This window comes from Periophthalmus magnuspinnatus, chromosome 13 (assembly GCF_009829125.3).
Source record: "Periophthalmus magnuspinnatus isolate fPerMag1 chromosome 13, fPerMag1.2.pri, whole genome shotgun sequence".
Taxonomy (NCBI): domain Eukaryota; kingdom Metazoa; phylum Chordata; class Actinopteri; order Gobiiformes; family Gobiidae; genus Periophthalmus; species Periophthalmus magnuspinnatus.
In genome coordinates this window covers 10,373,035-10,388,897 of record NC_047138.1, presented here as the reverse complement: position 1 = coordinate 10,388,897, position 15,863 = coordinate 10,373,035, and the positions used below count along the sequence as shown (strand labels likewise).

Genomic DNA, 15,863 nt, shown 5'->3' with positions numbered 1-15,863 from the left:
TAATTCAGTCTAGTACAATTGATTCACGTTACGTCAGCGTTGGCATGGAGTTAACAGAAAGTTTCAATTGAACATTTACCTGGTTGGGTGTAAAACAAAAGGCTGACAGAAAACCTTGAACAACCTGAAGCTGGAGAATGATGGCAGAGAAAAAAATGAGAAAAAAACAATGAGAGACACAGCACCGGTGCCTCTGAGCGATGCTGTTTTCTGGTGGCCTAGTTTCACAGAGTTGTTGACAGAACCTGTTGGGCAGACTGAACGTGACTGACGCAGCACAGATAAGAGGAGTCTGGGTAAATAGAAGTGGAAATCCAGACATTATTGAACTACACCTTTAATTTAGTTTGTATTTACTTGTTTTTGTAACTATCAATTTGAAAGGAGAGATACATTTTGAAAGGACAAAAAGATATTTTACCGTTTAATTCCAAAAATAAGAGGTACTGTTTTAATTTTGTCTAGCCCTTTGCAGAATTCTTCATATCTTGGGTCACGGCTTGAGTTAATATAAAAGGATTGTGAATGTGAACTTTAACTTGATGCGTAATAAGAATGTTTTATACAAAGAAATGAAAGAAGAAACCAAAAATTATAAAGGAAATAGATAAATAACAGGCATTCTGCTGAGTACTGATTAAACCCATCAGGAACAACATGGCTGTCTTTCAGAGATTCCACCATAAAATATTTGAATAGAATATCACTACTATAAAATAAGTCAGTTTGTGAGAGTCCTAGGTTGAGTTGGTGTTGTCACAAGGCTGTGGCACTTCTTCAGCCACAAGATGATACTCGTAGGTATTTGGCACTTTCAAAATAAAAACGTTTTAAAGGATAACTCATTTGTTCATGTCCTCCTTTGAGGATGTAGTTATGTTCACTGAATAAACTGACAAATAAGAAAATACAGTAACAAAATTCTGTACCAATATCCCGACAAATAATTTAAAAAGGAAAAGAAAGAAAGAGCAAAATGATAAATGAGTGAAAATACTGCATAGTACAAATGCCTGGTAGCCGTTTTTGTCCGCCCTCTTTTTCACGGTACAGAGGGCCAACAGGGACAGACCACAATGAGACAGACTCATCAGTTTTTGGGATGACCAAGGAAATTATTCATCCAAGGAGATTCCGAGAAGTGACTGTTGGCTGCAGTCCCAAGGACATTACACAGTCCACAGCTCGAGGTCGACCTTTAAGATCAAACTCTGAACAGAGGATGAAATCAAATCCCAAATGATCTCATATCCCTGGAAAGTAACAGAGAGCTGGCCTCTGGGAAAGTCACGCTGTTATTCAGGTTCACTGCTATTTGTAGTCTTGTCCCACTCTATGCTCTCCTCACTGTGTGTGGGGGAGGGGAGGGTCCCAGCTGCCCCTCCTGGGCGCATTCTTAGCCCCTGGAAGCGTCTGCACTCGGGGCATATACGGATATGACTGCAGCCTCTGGCCACCAGGGCTGCCTCTGCAGCCAGTCTGTGGGACAGTGGCTCTGGCAGGCCTGTGCCTGCACACAGTTTTCCATTACTGAGGCTGACAGCAGCTGCTCTGGCTCTCCGCTCCTCCAGGGCCATGGGCCGCGGTCTCAACATGGCTGCTGCCCTCCGCCTCCTCACCTGAAGACTGTCCCGACACAGCACAATCCCCTGGAGCTCCCTCAGCATCTCCTCACACACCGACTGCTGCGGGCACATACAGAGAGAGAGATGGGGCGAGGGGGATAAAAGGAAGAGAGGCTAGACAGCTGACTGACTCATACAGCACAATAACACCGGTAACCGTGGAAACATGAATTTACATATGCATATAAGTCCACTGTTACTCACGTAAGACAGTACACATAAACAGATCAAGTAAAATTCTGCTGCAATAAAACCAAAATCAACACATAAATTTAATTATTATGAGCCCATACATTAAAGACACAGCTACATTTTGTAACTTTAATAAATTAGAAAATCCTAACAGAGCTGTCTTCGCAATATACACATAAGAACAATATTTAAACCCAATGCCTGTGTTTGTCTGCGTCAGTACTGATCTAAGTGACAGACTGATTGTGCTGCTTACAATCTGACGAGCCTAGTGTGTGGGTGGGGAACACTGTGGCACATGGGGGAAAAGGAGACTAAACAGATGCACATCACAAAGCCCTCTCTCACCTCGTTTCCTGGAGTTTGCCTCAACATCCACACAAACTCCAGCACTGCCATGAAGATTGCCACCAGCAGGCCACACACCAGCACTACAAAGATTCCACCAATGTTCTCCATCCCCAGACCTGGGACCATAGAAGGATGGAATGAGGGAAAATGTGAAGAACAAACAAACTTTAAGTGTTACCGGATGTAGCGCTAACTGACCTTTGGCACGGTGGTCCTCCTCTTTGGGACACTTGCCTCCGTCCCACCACTTCCTCTTCAGTATCTCCAGGCGATTGTCCTCCTGCAGCTTAAGGATGGCCAGGTCAAACTCATCGCGGTACACTGACCCTGCACGATGGAGAGTAGAGGAGCTTACAGTGGTTCTGCCTCTATCAGCCTAGTTTCACATATGGTACAGATTATTTCCACACTGCTTCTTAAGAGAACAAGGACATTCATCTGCTGCAGTTAAAGGAGATTAAGAAGCTGTTTGTTTTTTCAATGTTTTACAGGTGTATGTTTTACAGCATGTTCAAGATTTATCTACTGTTTAACAATCAAAGAAATTCAAGTTAATTATGCTTTCATTATGTTTATTTGGTTTGTTACCTCACTATATAAGTGAACATTTGCGCTTGCGCTATGGGCCAGGGTTACTGTGTGTCTAGTTCCCTATCTCTTGTCCCTGTTTCCCACATCACAGTTGGCAGAGTTGCCGTTAAGTCTTCCACACTTCACATACTTTTTGCATCATTTCCTCCCATGGTAGCAGCTAATGGTGGGGCTTTACTTTTCAATTTTATTTTTCAATGTGACATTTGAGGTGTTCCGCTAATACCCCTGCTTCCTATTCCCCAGTCTTTACTTCTTTATAAAATATTAAGTGATTTCAGGCTTTTTTCTGCTTTCATTTTACTTTTCAGCCAAACTTTTCTCTTCTTCCATTTTACTGTCTTCAGTGTTTTCCTGAGCCTGTCTTGAATGTTAAGTCCTACTTTTCAAACTTTACTTTTAGTTTGTTCCCAGTCAGTGGAGCTTACCCAATGGCATGCCGATGCCGTAGCCCTTGGTATCCAGCAGACCTCCGATCTGAGTGAGGTTGCAGTTTCTCTGGCGGTAGTACTCGTTCATGGTGCTTTCTAGTAGATAGGCGTAGTTTGACTTGAGCACCCTGGCGATGCCCTCTTCCGTGCTCTTCACAAAGACACTGGGCTGTTTAGAGTGCATGAAGTTCCACATGCGCTGGTACGTCTGGTAACGGGAGTTCTGTAAACACGAATTAACCTCATAGATAAATGTATTCACACCCCGTCCTCCATGTAATTACATTCAAAAGTTTTATCAGAAAGACAAAAGAAAGCTTATACATCCTGTGCTATTTTCTTTTAGAAGGATCTGTCAGTTTTAGAGACCCATCTTTATTCAATACCTAATGTCTTTTCTCTTATTTGCCTGTCCGCCTTGAATTAGTTTGTGTCCGTGTATAAAGAATAATACACAGGGGCTGACCTCTCTTCTTCTTCAGCTCCATTTTTAATGAGTGTAACACAAACAGACAGTTCCTCTGACAGTTGGTGCTGCCTGTGTGAAGTCAGATCTCCAGAGACTGGTGAAGGAGTGTGTGTGAGACGTGAAAAGGCCACTTCTCCCTGAGGAGAGGGATATTGAATGGTCGTGGCAAAGACCGGACAGAAAGTGGATAAAACCTGTGGTTAAAGGAAGACTAGAGGAAGGACATAGAGGTGATGTGCACGATAACATCACTGATGGCCCATTGATCACAGCGCCCTCTGAGGGGAGCGTGTGTGTGTGCGCCTTTGATTTCATAGTATTAACTTGACAATCCGTCATATGCAAAAGGGCAGTGGCCTCTGACCTGGAAGAAGGTCATAGTGGATCCTCCGTGCATGGTGCCGTACTCAATAGCAGTTTGGTCAGCCAAGTCATCCACAGACTCGATGGGCACCTCCATTCTCTGCACAGTCAGGAACGCTGCCAAGTTGGCCGTATACGATGAAATTATGATTAATGTGAAAGCCCACCTGTGGAGCAAAGGTACATATGTATTCATTGAGAAAATAACATGCAAATGGGACAGCAGACTAATGAAGAGCGATGCCACAGGCAAAAGGAGGATGATTTAAGTATAAGAGGTTGTGCACCTGATCATGAGGAGCTCAGTCAAATGGATGGATGAATGATGACGATGTGACAATGTCCTGAATGAAACGTGACAAAGGGTCATGCAAAGAAAAATAGCACACATTTTTATAATACACATTAAATAAAGGCCAATATTCTGCGTTAGTTTATGAACTGTGATCCTTAATGCAAATAACAAAGACACTATTCAAAATTAAACACAAAATGCTTTAACTTTATCTCAACCACTTTGACTTTTACAAGAAGTCATCCTCTTAAGTCTGAATTAGAAAATGTTTAATGCATCACAAAATCCTTGGGGTGATGCACATCTGGCATCTGTTTGAGTAGATGCATAAACAATTTGCTTGGGTTATTTCAATATCAAATACTAACCACACTCCACTGACACAGCGCGTGGACAGAGCTCGAGGCGCAATGGTGGACCCCTGCTGCATGAAGCCTCCAACGGGGAACCAGAAGCTGTTTCCCAGAGAGTACTGGTTTATGAGCAGGCTGCAGCGGCCTTTCAGACACGGGTGTGGGTTGTACCATTCATAAGGCGTTAATCTGCAAAGAACACAGTGAGAGTTACAGACAGGAAGCACAACTGAAAACACAAGCTAAATGAAGTATTCCGATGGGACCAAACACAAGTCTCCTGGGCTTGTGGTCTAAACCTGCTCAATATCATATGTTTCTATTTGCGACTAGAGTTTGTTTGACAACCACAGACACAATTTATTGACTCAGCTGTCAAGCATTATGGTATTTTTGAGCAACGCTAAACACCTGCCATTTAGTAATCACAAGATAGATAAGTCTAATGCCATACTATCGAACTTCAATGGAGTCAAGCAGCTAGTGGACCCCGCACCAAAAAAGTTGTATAATAAGCATTTAGGTATATTAATTAAGTGCCATGATGAGATTGAAAAGGGATTTACACAACATCTAAATATCTATATATATCAAATTAACTCAACAGCTTCTTTCCATGCTCAGTCCTGTACAAATAAGATAAAACAGCAACAGGAGAACACGTTGTACACAAATTATTGTTTTCATATTGTCTTTTCCAATTCCCTAAGACACCAGCAGGTGGCAATGTTACGCTGACACACACCTCAGGGACTAAATTGTGAAAGGCAAACATGAATGGAGAGTAAGAAGCAACACCTGAATCTGCTTTCATGTGGTTTCACTAAAGAACACCATTTTTGTTTGTCACTTTTTTCCCTTTTACTTGCACACAAAGCTATGTACCTGGCCACAAGAAAGAGCACACAGCTGACAGCCAAGTAGGCCAAAAGCATGAAGAGCCAGACTCCGGGTGAAAAAGGATCCAAAAAGGAGAAGTATCCCGGCCTTCGCCCCTGAAAAACACAAGAGTTGCCAACATTAAACGCTAGATAGGCCCAAACACTTTGATCACATGTTCAAAGCAAACCTTTGCTGTAGCACAGTGTGGAGGTTAAGCATTGAATTTGAAAGGTAAGGAGGAGCTCATTAGCATTTTTATAACGCTTTATAACATCTGTACAATGAAGATTAATTAAAGAGAAAATGTTGCTAAATCTTTCGACTTGATGCCTTTGCCCGCGGCCCTGTTTCAAGAAGTGTTAAGCAACATTTAGTGCTGCCTGTGTAATTTGGAAAGAGATAAAAAGGTGACTGGGACAGTAAATAAAGGGATTTTGACGTGATTGGAAGCAGCTCTGTCCTAAATGATAACTCCATAATTATCGGAATCTCATTTGCATGTAAACAGTCAGATCAACATTCCGCTATATGAAAGCCAGTCTGGCGTAAAATGTCAACAGACTGGCTACATTTAGATAACCCATCTCAGATAAGAACCATACTTCTCAAATAATGGCTTCATATTATGTTTATTATTGCATTATGGCTCTTTGCTTTCACAGCGGGAGGCCAAAATAGTCTCCCAGTGAACAACTCACAAGACAAATCATAAGGTCAACTAATCAGCTGAACCATTACTGCAACATTAAACCTAATTTCATTGCCTTGACCTATACTTGACTTACTGTTTGACTAGGAGCACATTGTTTCCTGATCTGAGCGAGAAAAAAGAGGAGAGATTAATAGCTTAGGCTTAGACCAAAAGGCTGGCTGTGGGCTGCTGGTATGTTTGGATCCGTAACCAGTGGTGGGGAAGATAAAGTGGCTGAAATCGAGCGGGAAGCATCACAGCCAATGGGAATATAGAGGCTAATTCACAGTGTTTCATTATATTGCCACAACAGCTATTGTCCTCCAAATGAAACCAATTACCAATGAATCAATGCCAAATAATAATAATGTAGTGCTTATTTCTATATGACTTGTATTTGTTTTACATATGGACTGAGGCTGCAGCAGCAACAGGAGAGCTAGACTAAAGCATGGAAGCATCTGGTAATGACCATGAAATAGAAGTGGTTGTCAGGGGCAGAAGGGCACTTAAATTGAAGTGGGGATCAAACAACGAACTTTTTGCGTGCAGTAATGAGAGAGAGGATTTCAATGGTGTTGAAATTCTTTATCGCCTATTCTGAGCTCACCTGAACATAGCCAAATCACTTTTATGCAAAACACTCAATTAGAGACTCATAGGGGACTTTGTGCATGCCAAAACACTGTTGTAATACATTTCGGAGGTCCTTGAAATTAAATTTGTTGCGAGAGGGTGAAATTATTTTGGTGGGCAATTGTTATGATAAAGAAGGTCCTTTTACACTCTGAGGTGATGAAATTTCATTAACTTGACACTAGCTTGGAGAGAGCAGTGTCAAGTTGGAGAGCAGAAGAAAAGATTGAGCATAAGAAATGAGTGAGTCCATGTCAGTATGTCAATACATGTCAATGTCTATTACCAGTGTATGAAGCTAGTTAGCTGTCTAAATAGCTGTCATCGAGCAGTGGTGCACTGAACACTAAATGGCCATTACAAAAGGCTGCAATGCTAAAGCAGGAATAAGCTAAATCTTGTTGCTGTTGGGGTTACTGGGGTAACGGTGATATACGCTGACATGTGTCCTCCTGTTTGCTGGTCCAGTTTGGTGTATGCTGAACTAGCAATTTGCTAGCAGCTTACCCTGATTGTCCACATGTTAAGTTCCCACCAAGGTGCCATTTTAATAAGATTAAGAGGGTTGCAGCCTTGGGAGACTCCCATGCTATAGGTGGCTTAAGCGTAAACACCAATAATGTATAAGAACAAAGAATTAAGCGAAGACATTCAAAGTACACCCACTGTGAGGTAAGATGCTGTTATACTTTCACTTTAATATTAAAGTTTTTTTTTTTAAGAATTAGAGCTGAAATTATCTGCAGTAGGTCTGCAGTGAGGAAACTAATGAGCACATTGAGATTCAGTAAGTCTGAATGGAAATGGTGAACACACACAAAATAGAGCAGGGTTCTTTCTGTTCTGTGTCTATTCAACTAGCATTTTACATAAAAAGATTATTTTAATGATGCACAAAAGAAAAACAATATCTATCATTTTCTTTCCAGGCACCCTCCCCTGTAGTACAGAACAGAGCTGCTGTCGGGAGACTACACTGGGTCGGCAGAGTGACTCCAATTTACCGCAGGGAGCATAAATGAAGAAGGACTGTGGAGCGCTTTTAGCATGACGCACTCTGCATTCTGCAGTGTAATTAAAAGTTCAGTGTCACAACTGATATTAATTACACCTGAAAAAATATTAACAAAAGACACTTATCAATGACAAATAGATGTCTGAGCATAATTAATTATACTACAGGTGCTGTCAAGTCAAATGTTGTTTAAACAGCCAATTGGAAATGGCTCACTTATCTCTGTATTCAGCGGGGGTCTGTGCACGGCTGTTTGCATCGGCAGCTGTCAGGGCTGTCAGTCATCTAAATGGGGGCACAAACAGAACGTGCCTGGGCAAACTGGTGTAACCCACTGCCCCCGAATGGTAAACAGTCAGGGCTTCATTATATAACAGCACGGGCTCACTGCAGGCATGGCTAATATGCCAATTTAGCAGATACTTGCTGAAGACTGCTTTAATGATGAAGTTGACAAATACAAAATAAGCACTTGAGAATAGTGTTTTTACTGGAGTTATAGTTGTCAAGAATAGTGTTGGGCTCAGGGGCGTTAGACTGGGGGTGTAAAGAGTACTGTTTACTCAGGGCCCAGTGCAGGGAGGGGCCTTTTACAAAGTCTCTAATTGATTTGTACCCAGGGCACAAAATTTGGTGCTACACCCCTGGTTGGGCTAGTGTTATAGTAGTCAAGAATACACAACTTAGTCAAATCAGGAATGTTATCCTACTTACTACTCTAAATATAAAAATACACCCCCCTGCTTCGTGTTAAATATAAGAGATACAATCCACATTGCTCTTCTTTCATATATATAATACACACACACACACATATATATATATATATATATATATATATATATATATATATATATATATATATATATATATATATATATATATATATATATATATATATATATATATATATATAGAGAGAGAGAGAGAGAGAGAGAGAGAGAGAGAGAGAGAGAGAGAGAGAGAGAGAGAGAGAGAGAGAGAGAGAGAGAGAGAGAGAGAGAGAGAGAGAGAGAGAGAGAGAGATAAATAAACATACTCAATGTAACAGAATAGGGTTACAAATCTTTAGATCTTCAGAATATGCTTTTATAATGACCAAAAATCTTTCTTTATGGATCATATTGTCACATTATGATGATGAGAAAGCATTTGCAATTGAAAAGGCACAGAGACCATAGCCTCAGTACATGGCTGAAACATCCTTAATGATCCCATTTACAAGAACATTTCTGAACATAACAGAATAGTGGGCAATTGATGGCCATTACTGCTTGTATATACTTGGCCTCACCCTCTTAGTCTATGCATAAGCAGCTGCCTGACTCATTTTACCTTGCCTCGTCCTTGTGGTGTCTTGCCTCCTTCATTGGTGAGTCTTTGGGGAGTACTTGGATGCTGCGGCTATGGCTGAAGGAGCTGGTGAGGTTATCCAGTCAAGGATTTTACCTAGTCATGCCAGTTCTTTGTATTCACAGCACACATCTGCCCCCTGTGGCTGCATGTCTGTATACTGAACTTACTGAAGGAGACTTCCCATTGTCATTCCCAATCTCCTATTTGCTCCACGGCTCACACTTCTCAGTCTTCCCTTCAAACCCTGGGTCTGTCTCTCCTCTCGTACCTTTCTGAGCCCTTGTTGTTTGAATCTGGAGGTGGTGTAAGTATTTCTAATTGTGTCGAGGCTTTCAAGTGCTGCATTTGTTGTGATAACTGCAGGGGAAATCTTCAGAGAGCATTTGATTTGGCGGGGTTAGGAGGTCACATTGACAACACAGCTGTGCCAGGCTCCTCCACTGCTGGGCGGCTAAAGACTTCGTGAAGGGGCATCATAGACAGGGCTGTGTACTTTAGACATGGTCGTTTATGTCCAAACAGTCAATAAAGCTCTGTATGCTGTGCTGTACCCTGCGGGCAGCTGCTGCCTCTGACACGGCTCACAGCCCTAATTAACTCCTGAGTCTAATTAAGCACCTTTCCCTCCGTAATAGTGTAGCATACGTTTGAGTTACTGTCTTGCAAAATGAGCAGTATGTTTAAATTATGGAAATGGTCAAATGTAATCGAACTGAGAGCAAAGGGAAGGTGGTTTTACTGCACATTGGATTATAAAGGCAGAAGCGATAGCACTAAAGGCAAGAGCAAACAGAGCTGCTGTGTTGTGCATTGTTTGATTTCAAATCCCATTTATTTATATGACCCCAAACTCCTGCGTGTCCCAGTGGGCTTTACATGCCCTCCTCAGAATACTAGTTCTGCCAAAAATGTGCAAGAAACAAGTTCCTCTACAGTGAAACAGTGAGGCAGGCACACTGCACGACTGACACAGTTAGGGCTGGTCTTTTGCTGACAAGCTGCAAGCTCAATGTGATTTGTTCCCATATTTTTCATTTCAGTCATATGCCCTAGAAAGTCTCAGAAAGAGTAAACAAGGCGGCACTGATTCCTCCAGAGAATAACAACACTTTCTGCAAAAACTGTCACACGTCTTGCGGTATCGATAATGAAGTGCTGGATTTGTTTATCTTTATTACGTTTTGTGTATTAAATGGAAAACATTTCTTTTTCTTCTTCTGGAAGATCTCTGGATGCTACGTTAAATTGTTCAGAGTTAGTTTTGCCCTTGCTATTAAAAGTGTGTTTTGATGGTTGTGTAGCTGAGCAACACACACAAACAGACTGGAGTGGAGAAATATAGATAAACAATCAGCTATGTGGGGGTAATTAATACCCACCAGACTCTTTTACTTGATGGCAATCTCCATTCCTATTGATCAGGCTGAAATTTTCATTTAAAGTTTGAAATAAGCAGCAAAGCCCCTTGTAGTGTCACCGATCAATGATCAGTGGATTAGAACTAAACAAGTGCAGTCACACAAATTTTATATTGAATTGTGGTACCACTTTGAGTCATCTCAGAAACTGCCAAAGGGCAAGCTGACCGTACAGACAAACTGGGGTTGGAGGAAAAAGTGTCCTTAGCTTCTTTGCTATCATTTATATCTTATCAAACTCTTCACAGCTTATCTCAATAATAAATGCATTTCTGTCGACCTTGTAGCCTGAGTTAGACTGTCGGTGTGGTAGCCCTAAAAGACATGAGGCCTACACTTCCCCATCTGCCAAGTACTGCCTTCAACTAGAGCCATGATGGGCCACCCGGCATTCCATTTACCACTACACCTGCTGCAGGTATCGATCCATTTCCAACTGTGGTGCTCAATTGAGTTCCTTTCTGCTAGCCCTATTAGCACAGAGCAGCTAATACAGAGATATGTGACAGAAGGATGTTTACAAGCAAAAATGTTTTGTGAGTAAATGCTGTTTTGGGATACTATACTAAAGTTTGGACCAGTGCCAAGATACCTGGCCATGGCCACTGCTATAGTAAAGCTCAGTGTCACCTTGGCTTTTGGGGGAGGGCCGATGATTAATGGGGCTGCAGCTTTCCAAATAGTTGCTCATTTCTCCCCAACACTGCACTGCGTTACTGCGTTGGAGCACTAGGGTAAAGGGGAAAGTGAAAAGGACCAAATCAGAGGGCAAGTGAGAGCATCTTCCAAAGTACTACATTCATCCGGGAGTAAAACACCATCTGCTGCTGACCAAGTGGGGGTCCAAAGAGGAGGGAGGAGGAAACAAGTGCAGTGCTTAGATACAGAAAGAAAAAATGCTGTGCAGAAAAAAAGGGTGAACATATATAGTATTCTCCAGACATGAAGGGAAAGTGGAAGGGCTCAGAGCTAAAGCAGCGATAACGTTCAGGGGACGTGGGGTTTGTGGATGGATTTAGATGGGCTCAATCCAGAGACTACATGGAGCCAAAAGGGAAAGTGAGTCTTTTCCAGCAATTAGACATGGCCAACCGCGGGCTGTGAAGTGGGTGCTTGTGCTGAGTGGGAGGGTGCTGTTAAGGAGGAGGAGGTAACTCACCAGGTGGACGCGGTACATAATGCTGATGCCCAGAGTCATGAAGGGCTTGGAGAAGTCAATGACCTTCTCACGCTCTGCTGTGATGGTCAGCCCCGCCACTGCCAAATCTGCTTTCTGAAACGACAAGTAAACATTACATCAGAGACAGATGTACTTAAACCCAATCACTCTAAGAACCTCGAAATAAGATATGTGTGAGGCAAGAAAGAGGGCCATTGTCTCCTACTCGGGCAATAATCACCATTGTATCCTACAGCCCTTCTTGTCTGCCAATAGCTCTATCAGTGCTGAGGATAATCCAGCACGGACACTTAGAGCAAGTGTGTAGGGCGTGAGAGGCTACAGCCACTGCAGCCAGCCAAGGGAACAGTGTCATGACAAATCACTTGACAAAGCAGAGGCGGGCAAGACACACACACAAGACACACAATGGTCAGTAGATGCTGAATATGGGGTGGATCCACACTAATAATACAAGCCAGTAAAGTGCAACTGCAAGGGATTTTTCCACTCCCAGAGGAGCATAGAGTTAAAGTAGCTATGCATTGGTTTTTGTTCAGTGCAGGAGGAGTTAAGAGGATTGAAGGAAACTGAGAGGAAAAAGCAGGGAATGTGTGTGTGGTGGGAGGATGCTTTTCAAAATGCACAAGAGCCCCAAAGGTTTTCGTGTCAAGGAAATGCAGAGGGACATATGACATTCATGAAGGCACATCTGACTTGCAGAGTTGTGAATCATCATTGATCCTTTGTTTTGACAATTATCTCAACCTTCAGAACCGTTTTGTCCCAAAAGTCTCATTAAGGCCTGTCCCCTGTTTCAATTAGCAGTCACACTGGTGTGTTTAACCCCGCTCTGGTGCTGTGTGCTTCTGTCCTCGGGCCCTGGCTTTGACTCTTCATCATCAGTCGTCTCTAGCCTGGTCTGCATCTTTTATGCTTCTCTCTGTCCTTTGAAAGTCTGATCGCCCGCTCCCGCCGCCCATAGCAAACCGTGCATGGGGAGCGGCCGCTCAGGCGATTCTAACAAAAATGTCAGTGATTCTTTGAAAAATAAACTTTGAGCTGCAGAAGCCGATAAAATATTTATGTGACAATAGAATATTAATATTGATTACTGTCTCTCGCTACACTACAGTGCCTTCAGCTACAATTGAGCAAACACACTGCACTATGATGGCAGGTCAATGCAGCTTTGAGCGAGTTTCCTTTGGACACAAATCCATTCAAAACAAATGTGACTTTTGTTTTATCCCTTCAGTTGCAGAAAAGTTGAATGTGGATTATGGAATGTTTGGATAAGTTAATTAGCATATTTGTTTAAAACAAATATGCGCTGGCTTGTAGAGAAGAATTACATTTTATTCTTGTTTATTCTTGTAAATATAACAGACCAACATTTAGAAGGCCTTTAACAAAAAGAAACACTGTGCCTAATGCCTTGTTTAAAGAAATCCCACATGTGGCAAGGTCCTTCTCATTGTGTGACAGGCCTCACACTAATACGACTGTACAGTGAGTGGGGGTTCAGTCTGAGTGCTCCTGGCAGGGACACAGGTACCTGTTGTCGGAGCATATCTTGAGTGGATATTTTATACTGCTTCTGTGGGATCATATTTATGTCTGCCTGGCAAGTGCTGGAGGACACGTTCACAGTTTTCCTCAGTTTTCAAAGTTGAGCCTGTAAAACACGACCTTGCTTTTGACAATTTGTGGGCAAAGAGCAGGAGTGTAACTGTCTCCTGATAATAATTATTTTTATGACTGGTCACTCACATATGTCTCTCCTACAGCGTCATGACAACCCAATTAAATCTGACGCCTCAGTGTGTAGAAAACCACAAACCTTACGAATTGATTGCTGTGGAATTTGAAATAATTTTCACTTCATTTTTATCAGGCAATACTTGAAGAAATAATAGTAATGTATCTAAAATATAATTCATGATTCATTTATAAGGTCATGGCACAGCATACATTGATCTGTGTGAAATGATTAAGCATGTACACTTTGACTTTCCAGTGTTGAACATTAGGATAGTTAGCTACACATGGAAATAACAACACTCTAGACTTTAGAACTTTATTTGCCAACTACATATTAAGACAAAGAATCTCCTACACCAAAGTTTGTTCATGTTTTATTATTTGCAAGTGCATTTTAATAATTCTATTAGCATTCCTTTGATAATCCTCTTTATGTCCTATCCACTCATGTAATCCCTAACCCAAACAGACTGTAGCCTACCTATCCACCATAGAACATGCTTGCACATGTCTCCCATCCCATGACAAATCTGTTTGAAGTATGTCTTGACTCTCGGGTTGCCCCTTTCCACTAGTCTGTCAGTTTATAGCTCAAGTAGCTGTGTCATGAATATGTGAAGGTCAGATGGGACGATTTAAATCTGCCACAGACTCTATCGAGGCTGTTTTCAATAATAACATATTGGTTTAGTCCTTTTTTTTTTTTTTAGTTTTTCTAGTTTTTACATTTCATCACTGACATCTTGTTGTTGACATATGCACAGGTTAGAAAGTGGAAAAGAGTGGATTTGATTTGAACAAGAAAATAGTTCATTTCCGAAGCCAAAGCTGTTAAGGTCATTTTTGAGGGCCTGTGAAATGGCTAAGCATGCTGCATCTGTATGAAAAATACAAGGTGTAAGCTTACGGCCATCTGCCAACTGAAACCTGTTTGACATAAATAAGACCTGCCTGCTGTTACAGTGTGAGGGAAACACCTGCATGGAAGATTTTCATGAACATAATATAAAGCACCCATAAACCCATTCATGACATGTTTGTGGATGACTACTGCTTCTTCTTGGACTGACCATGAGTTTCTGGCACACAGGATGCACAGCTGAGGTCAGATATCACAACAAGCATAGAATCAAGACGATTACCAGCTTTATCATTTACAAGCTGATTTTATATTGCATGTTTTATATATGACTTATAATTCCATAGTACTAAAGTTATCCTTGCCTTACCCTTGAGATGAGCTCTCCAACCATGCCTGTCCAGGTGCCATTGGTTCCTGGGACCCCATACAGTCCATCTCCAACCAGTCGGATGCGATACTTGAATTTGAGAATTTCTGCGAGCTCCTTCAGCATGTCCACACAGAAGCCTTCGTATCGGTCGTTCCCCTCCAACTCCTGGTGGTTCTGCCGTAACATTACATATGGATTCTCCTGTAAAAGAGAGTCTATAATTAGGCAGTGCCACTGAATGCGTGATAGCTAATTTGCACCCCCCCAACTCTTGTTAGGTTTAAAAAATACACAGTATAAATGTATATAATAAAACACCAATTTAAAGTCATTCACTCACACATGCCATTTACAAACGGGTTCAACTTTGGCTCGTTTTGAGCCAAGGTATAAACTGGGAGGTGAATAATGGGCAGTGATTTCACCAGGTCATTGCTCTTATAAGAAATGGCTGACTGTCTAAAAGTCCTGCACAGTGGGATTTTGCAGTTTGATAAGGCCTGCTGCTGTTTGGTCTGTTTTGGATAAATATAATGAGTGGTGAGTGAGCCAATTATTACATTTAAATATGAATTCTATATGAAAATAATGAATAGGCTGACTAGGCTGATTAGAATTGCTAAGAATGTGGCAGTGACGGTAGCATGTAGGTATTCTGTCCATAAGTTGTACTGCGGTTGTGTAGTGGACCTATGTGCTGAGGGAGGCTGTCTAAGCCTCTGCTGTCATGCAGTATGAAGTAGGTGAAAAGACTGTATTATACATGTACAGCAGGGCTGCCAGGTTTGGGTTATTTGATATAAGCAGGTCAGTTCTAAGTAGTACAAGTATCAATGGTAATATTTGTTCAGGTAATGATCATTCAAGTATTTTAGTCCTGGTTTAGTCCTTGACCCTGGTGGTCAAGTGATTCAGTCTTCTCCAAAATTGAGCTAATTTATAAATAAGAAATACATTTTTGAGATGGTGAGAAAAATGTGACAGCCCTGATTTTGAGGACATGGTGAGAGGAGCCGTGAGCACTATCTTTCAAAGTCATA

At 41.7% G+C, this 15,863-nt stretch overlaps 1 protein-coding gene across 1 annotated transcript in view; it reads right to left on the bottom strand.

Moving 5' to 3' along the window:
* Positions 1-1,295: 1,295 nt before the first annotated feature.
* Positions 1,296-15,863, bottom strand: part of grik4 (glutamate receptor, ionotropic, kainate 4) — a 200,799-nt gene continuing 186,231 nt past the window's right edge. Inside the window, exons 13-21 of the mRNA XM_033977353.2 lie at positions 14,821-15,024; positions 11,828-11,941; positions 5,556-5,665; positions 4,686-4,859; positions 4,024-4,189; positions 3,188-3,413; positions 2,367-2,495; positions 2,166-2,284; positions 1,296-1,685 (exon numbers count right to left, since the gene is read on the bottom strand). Coding sequence (XP_033833244.1) covers positions 1,296-1,685; positions 2,166-2,284; positions 2,367-2,495; positions 3,188-3,413; positions 4,024-4,189; positions 4,686-4,859; positions 5,556-5,665; positions 11,828-11,941; positions 14,821-15,024 — 1,632 coding nt within the window. The remainder of the gene's footprint in view (positions 1,686-2,165; positions 2,285-2,366; positions 2,496-3,187; positions 3,414-4,023; positions 4,190-4,685; positions 4,860-5,555; positions 5,666-11,827; positions 11,942-14,820; positions 15,025-15,863) is intronic.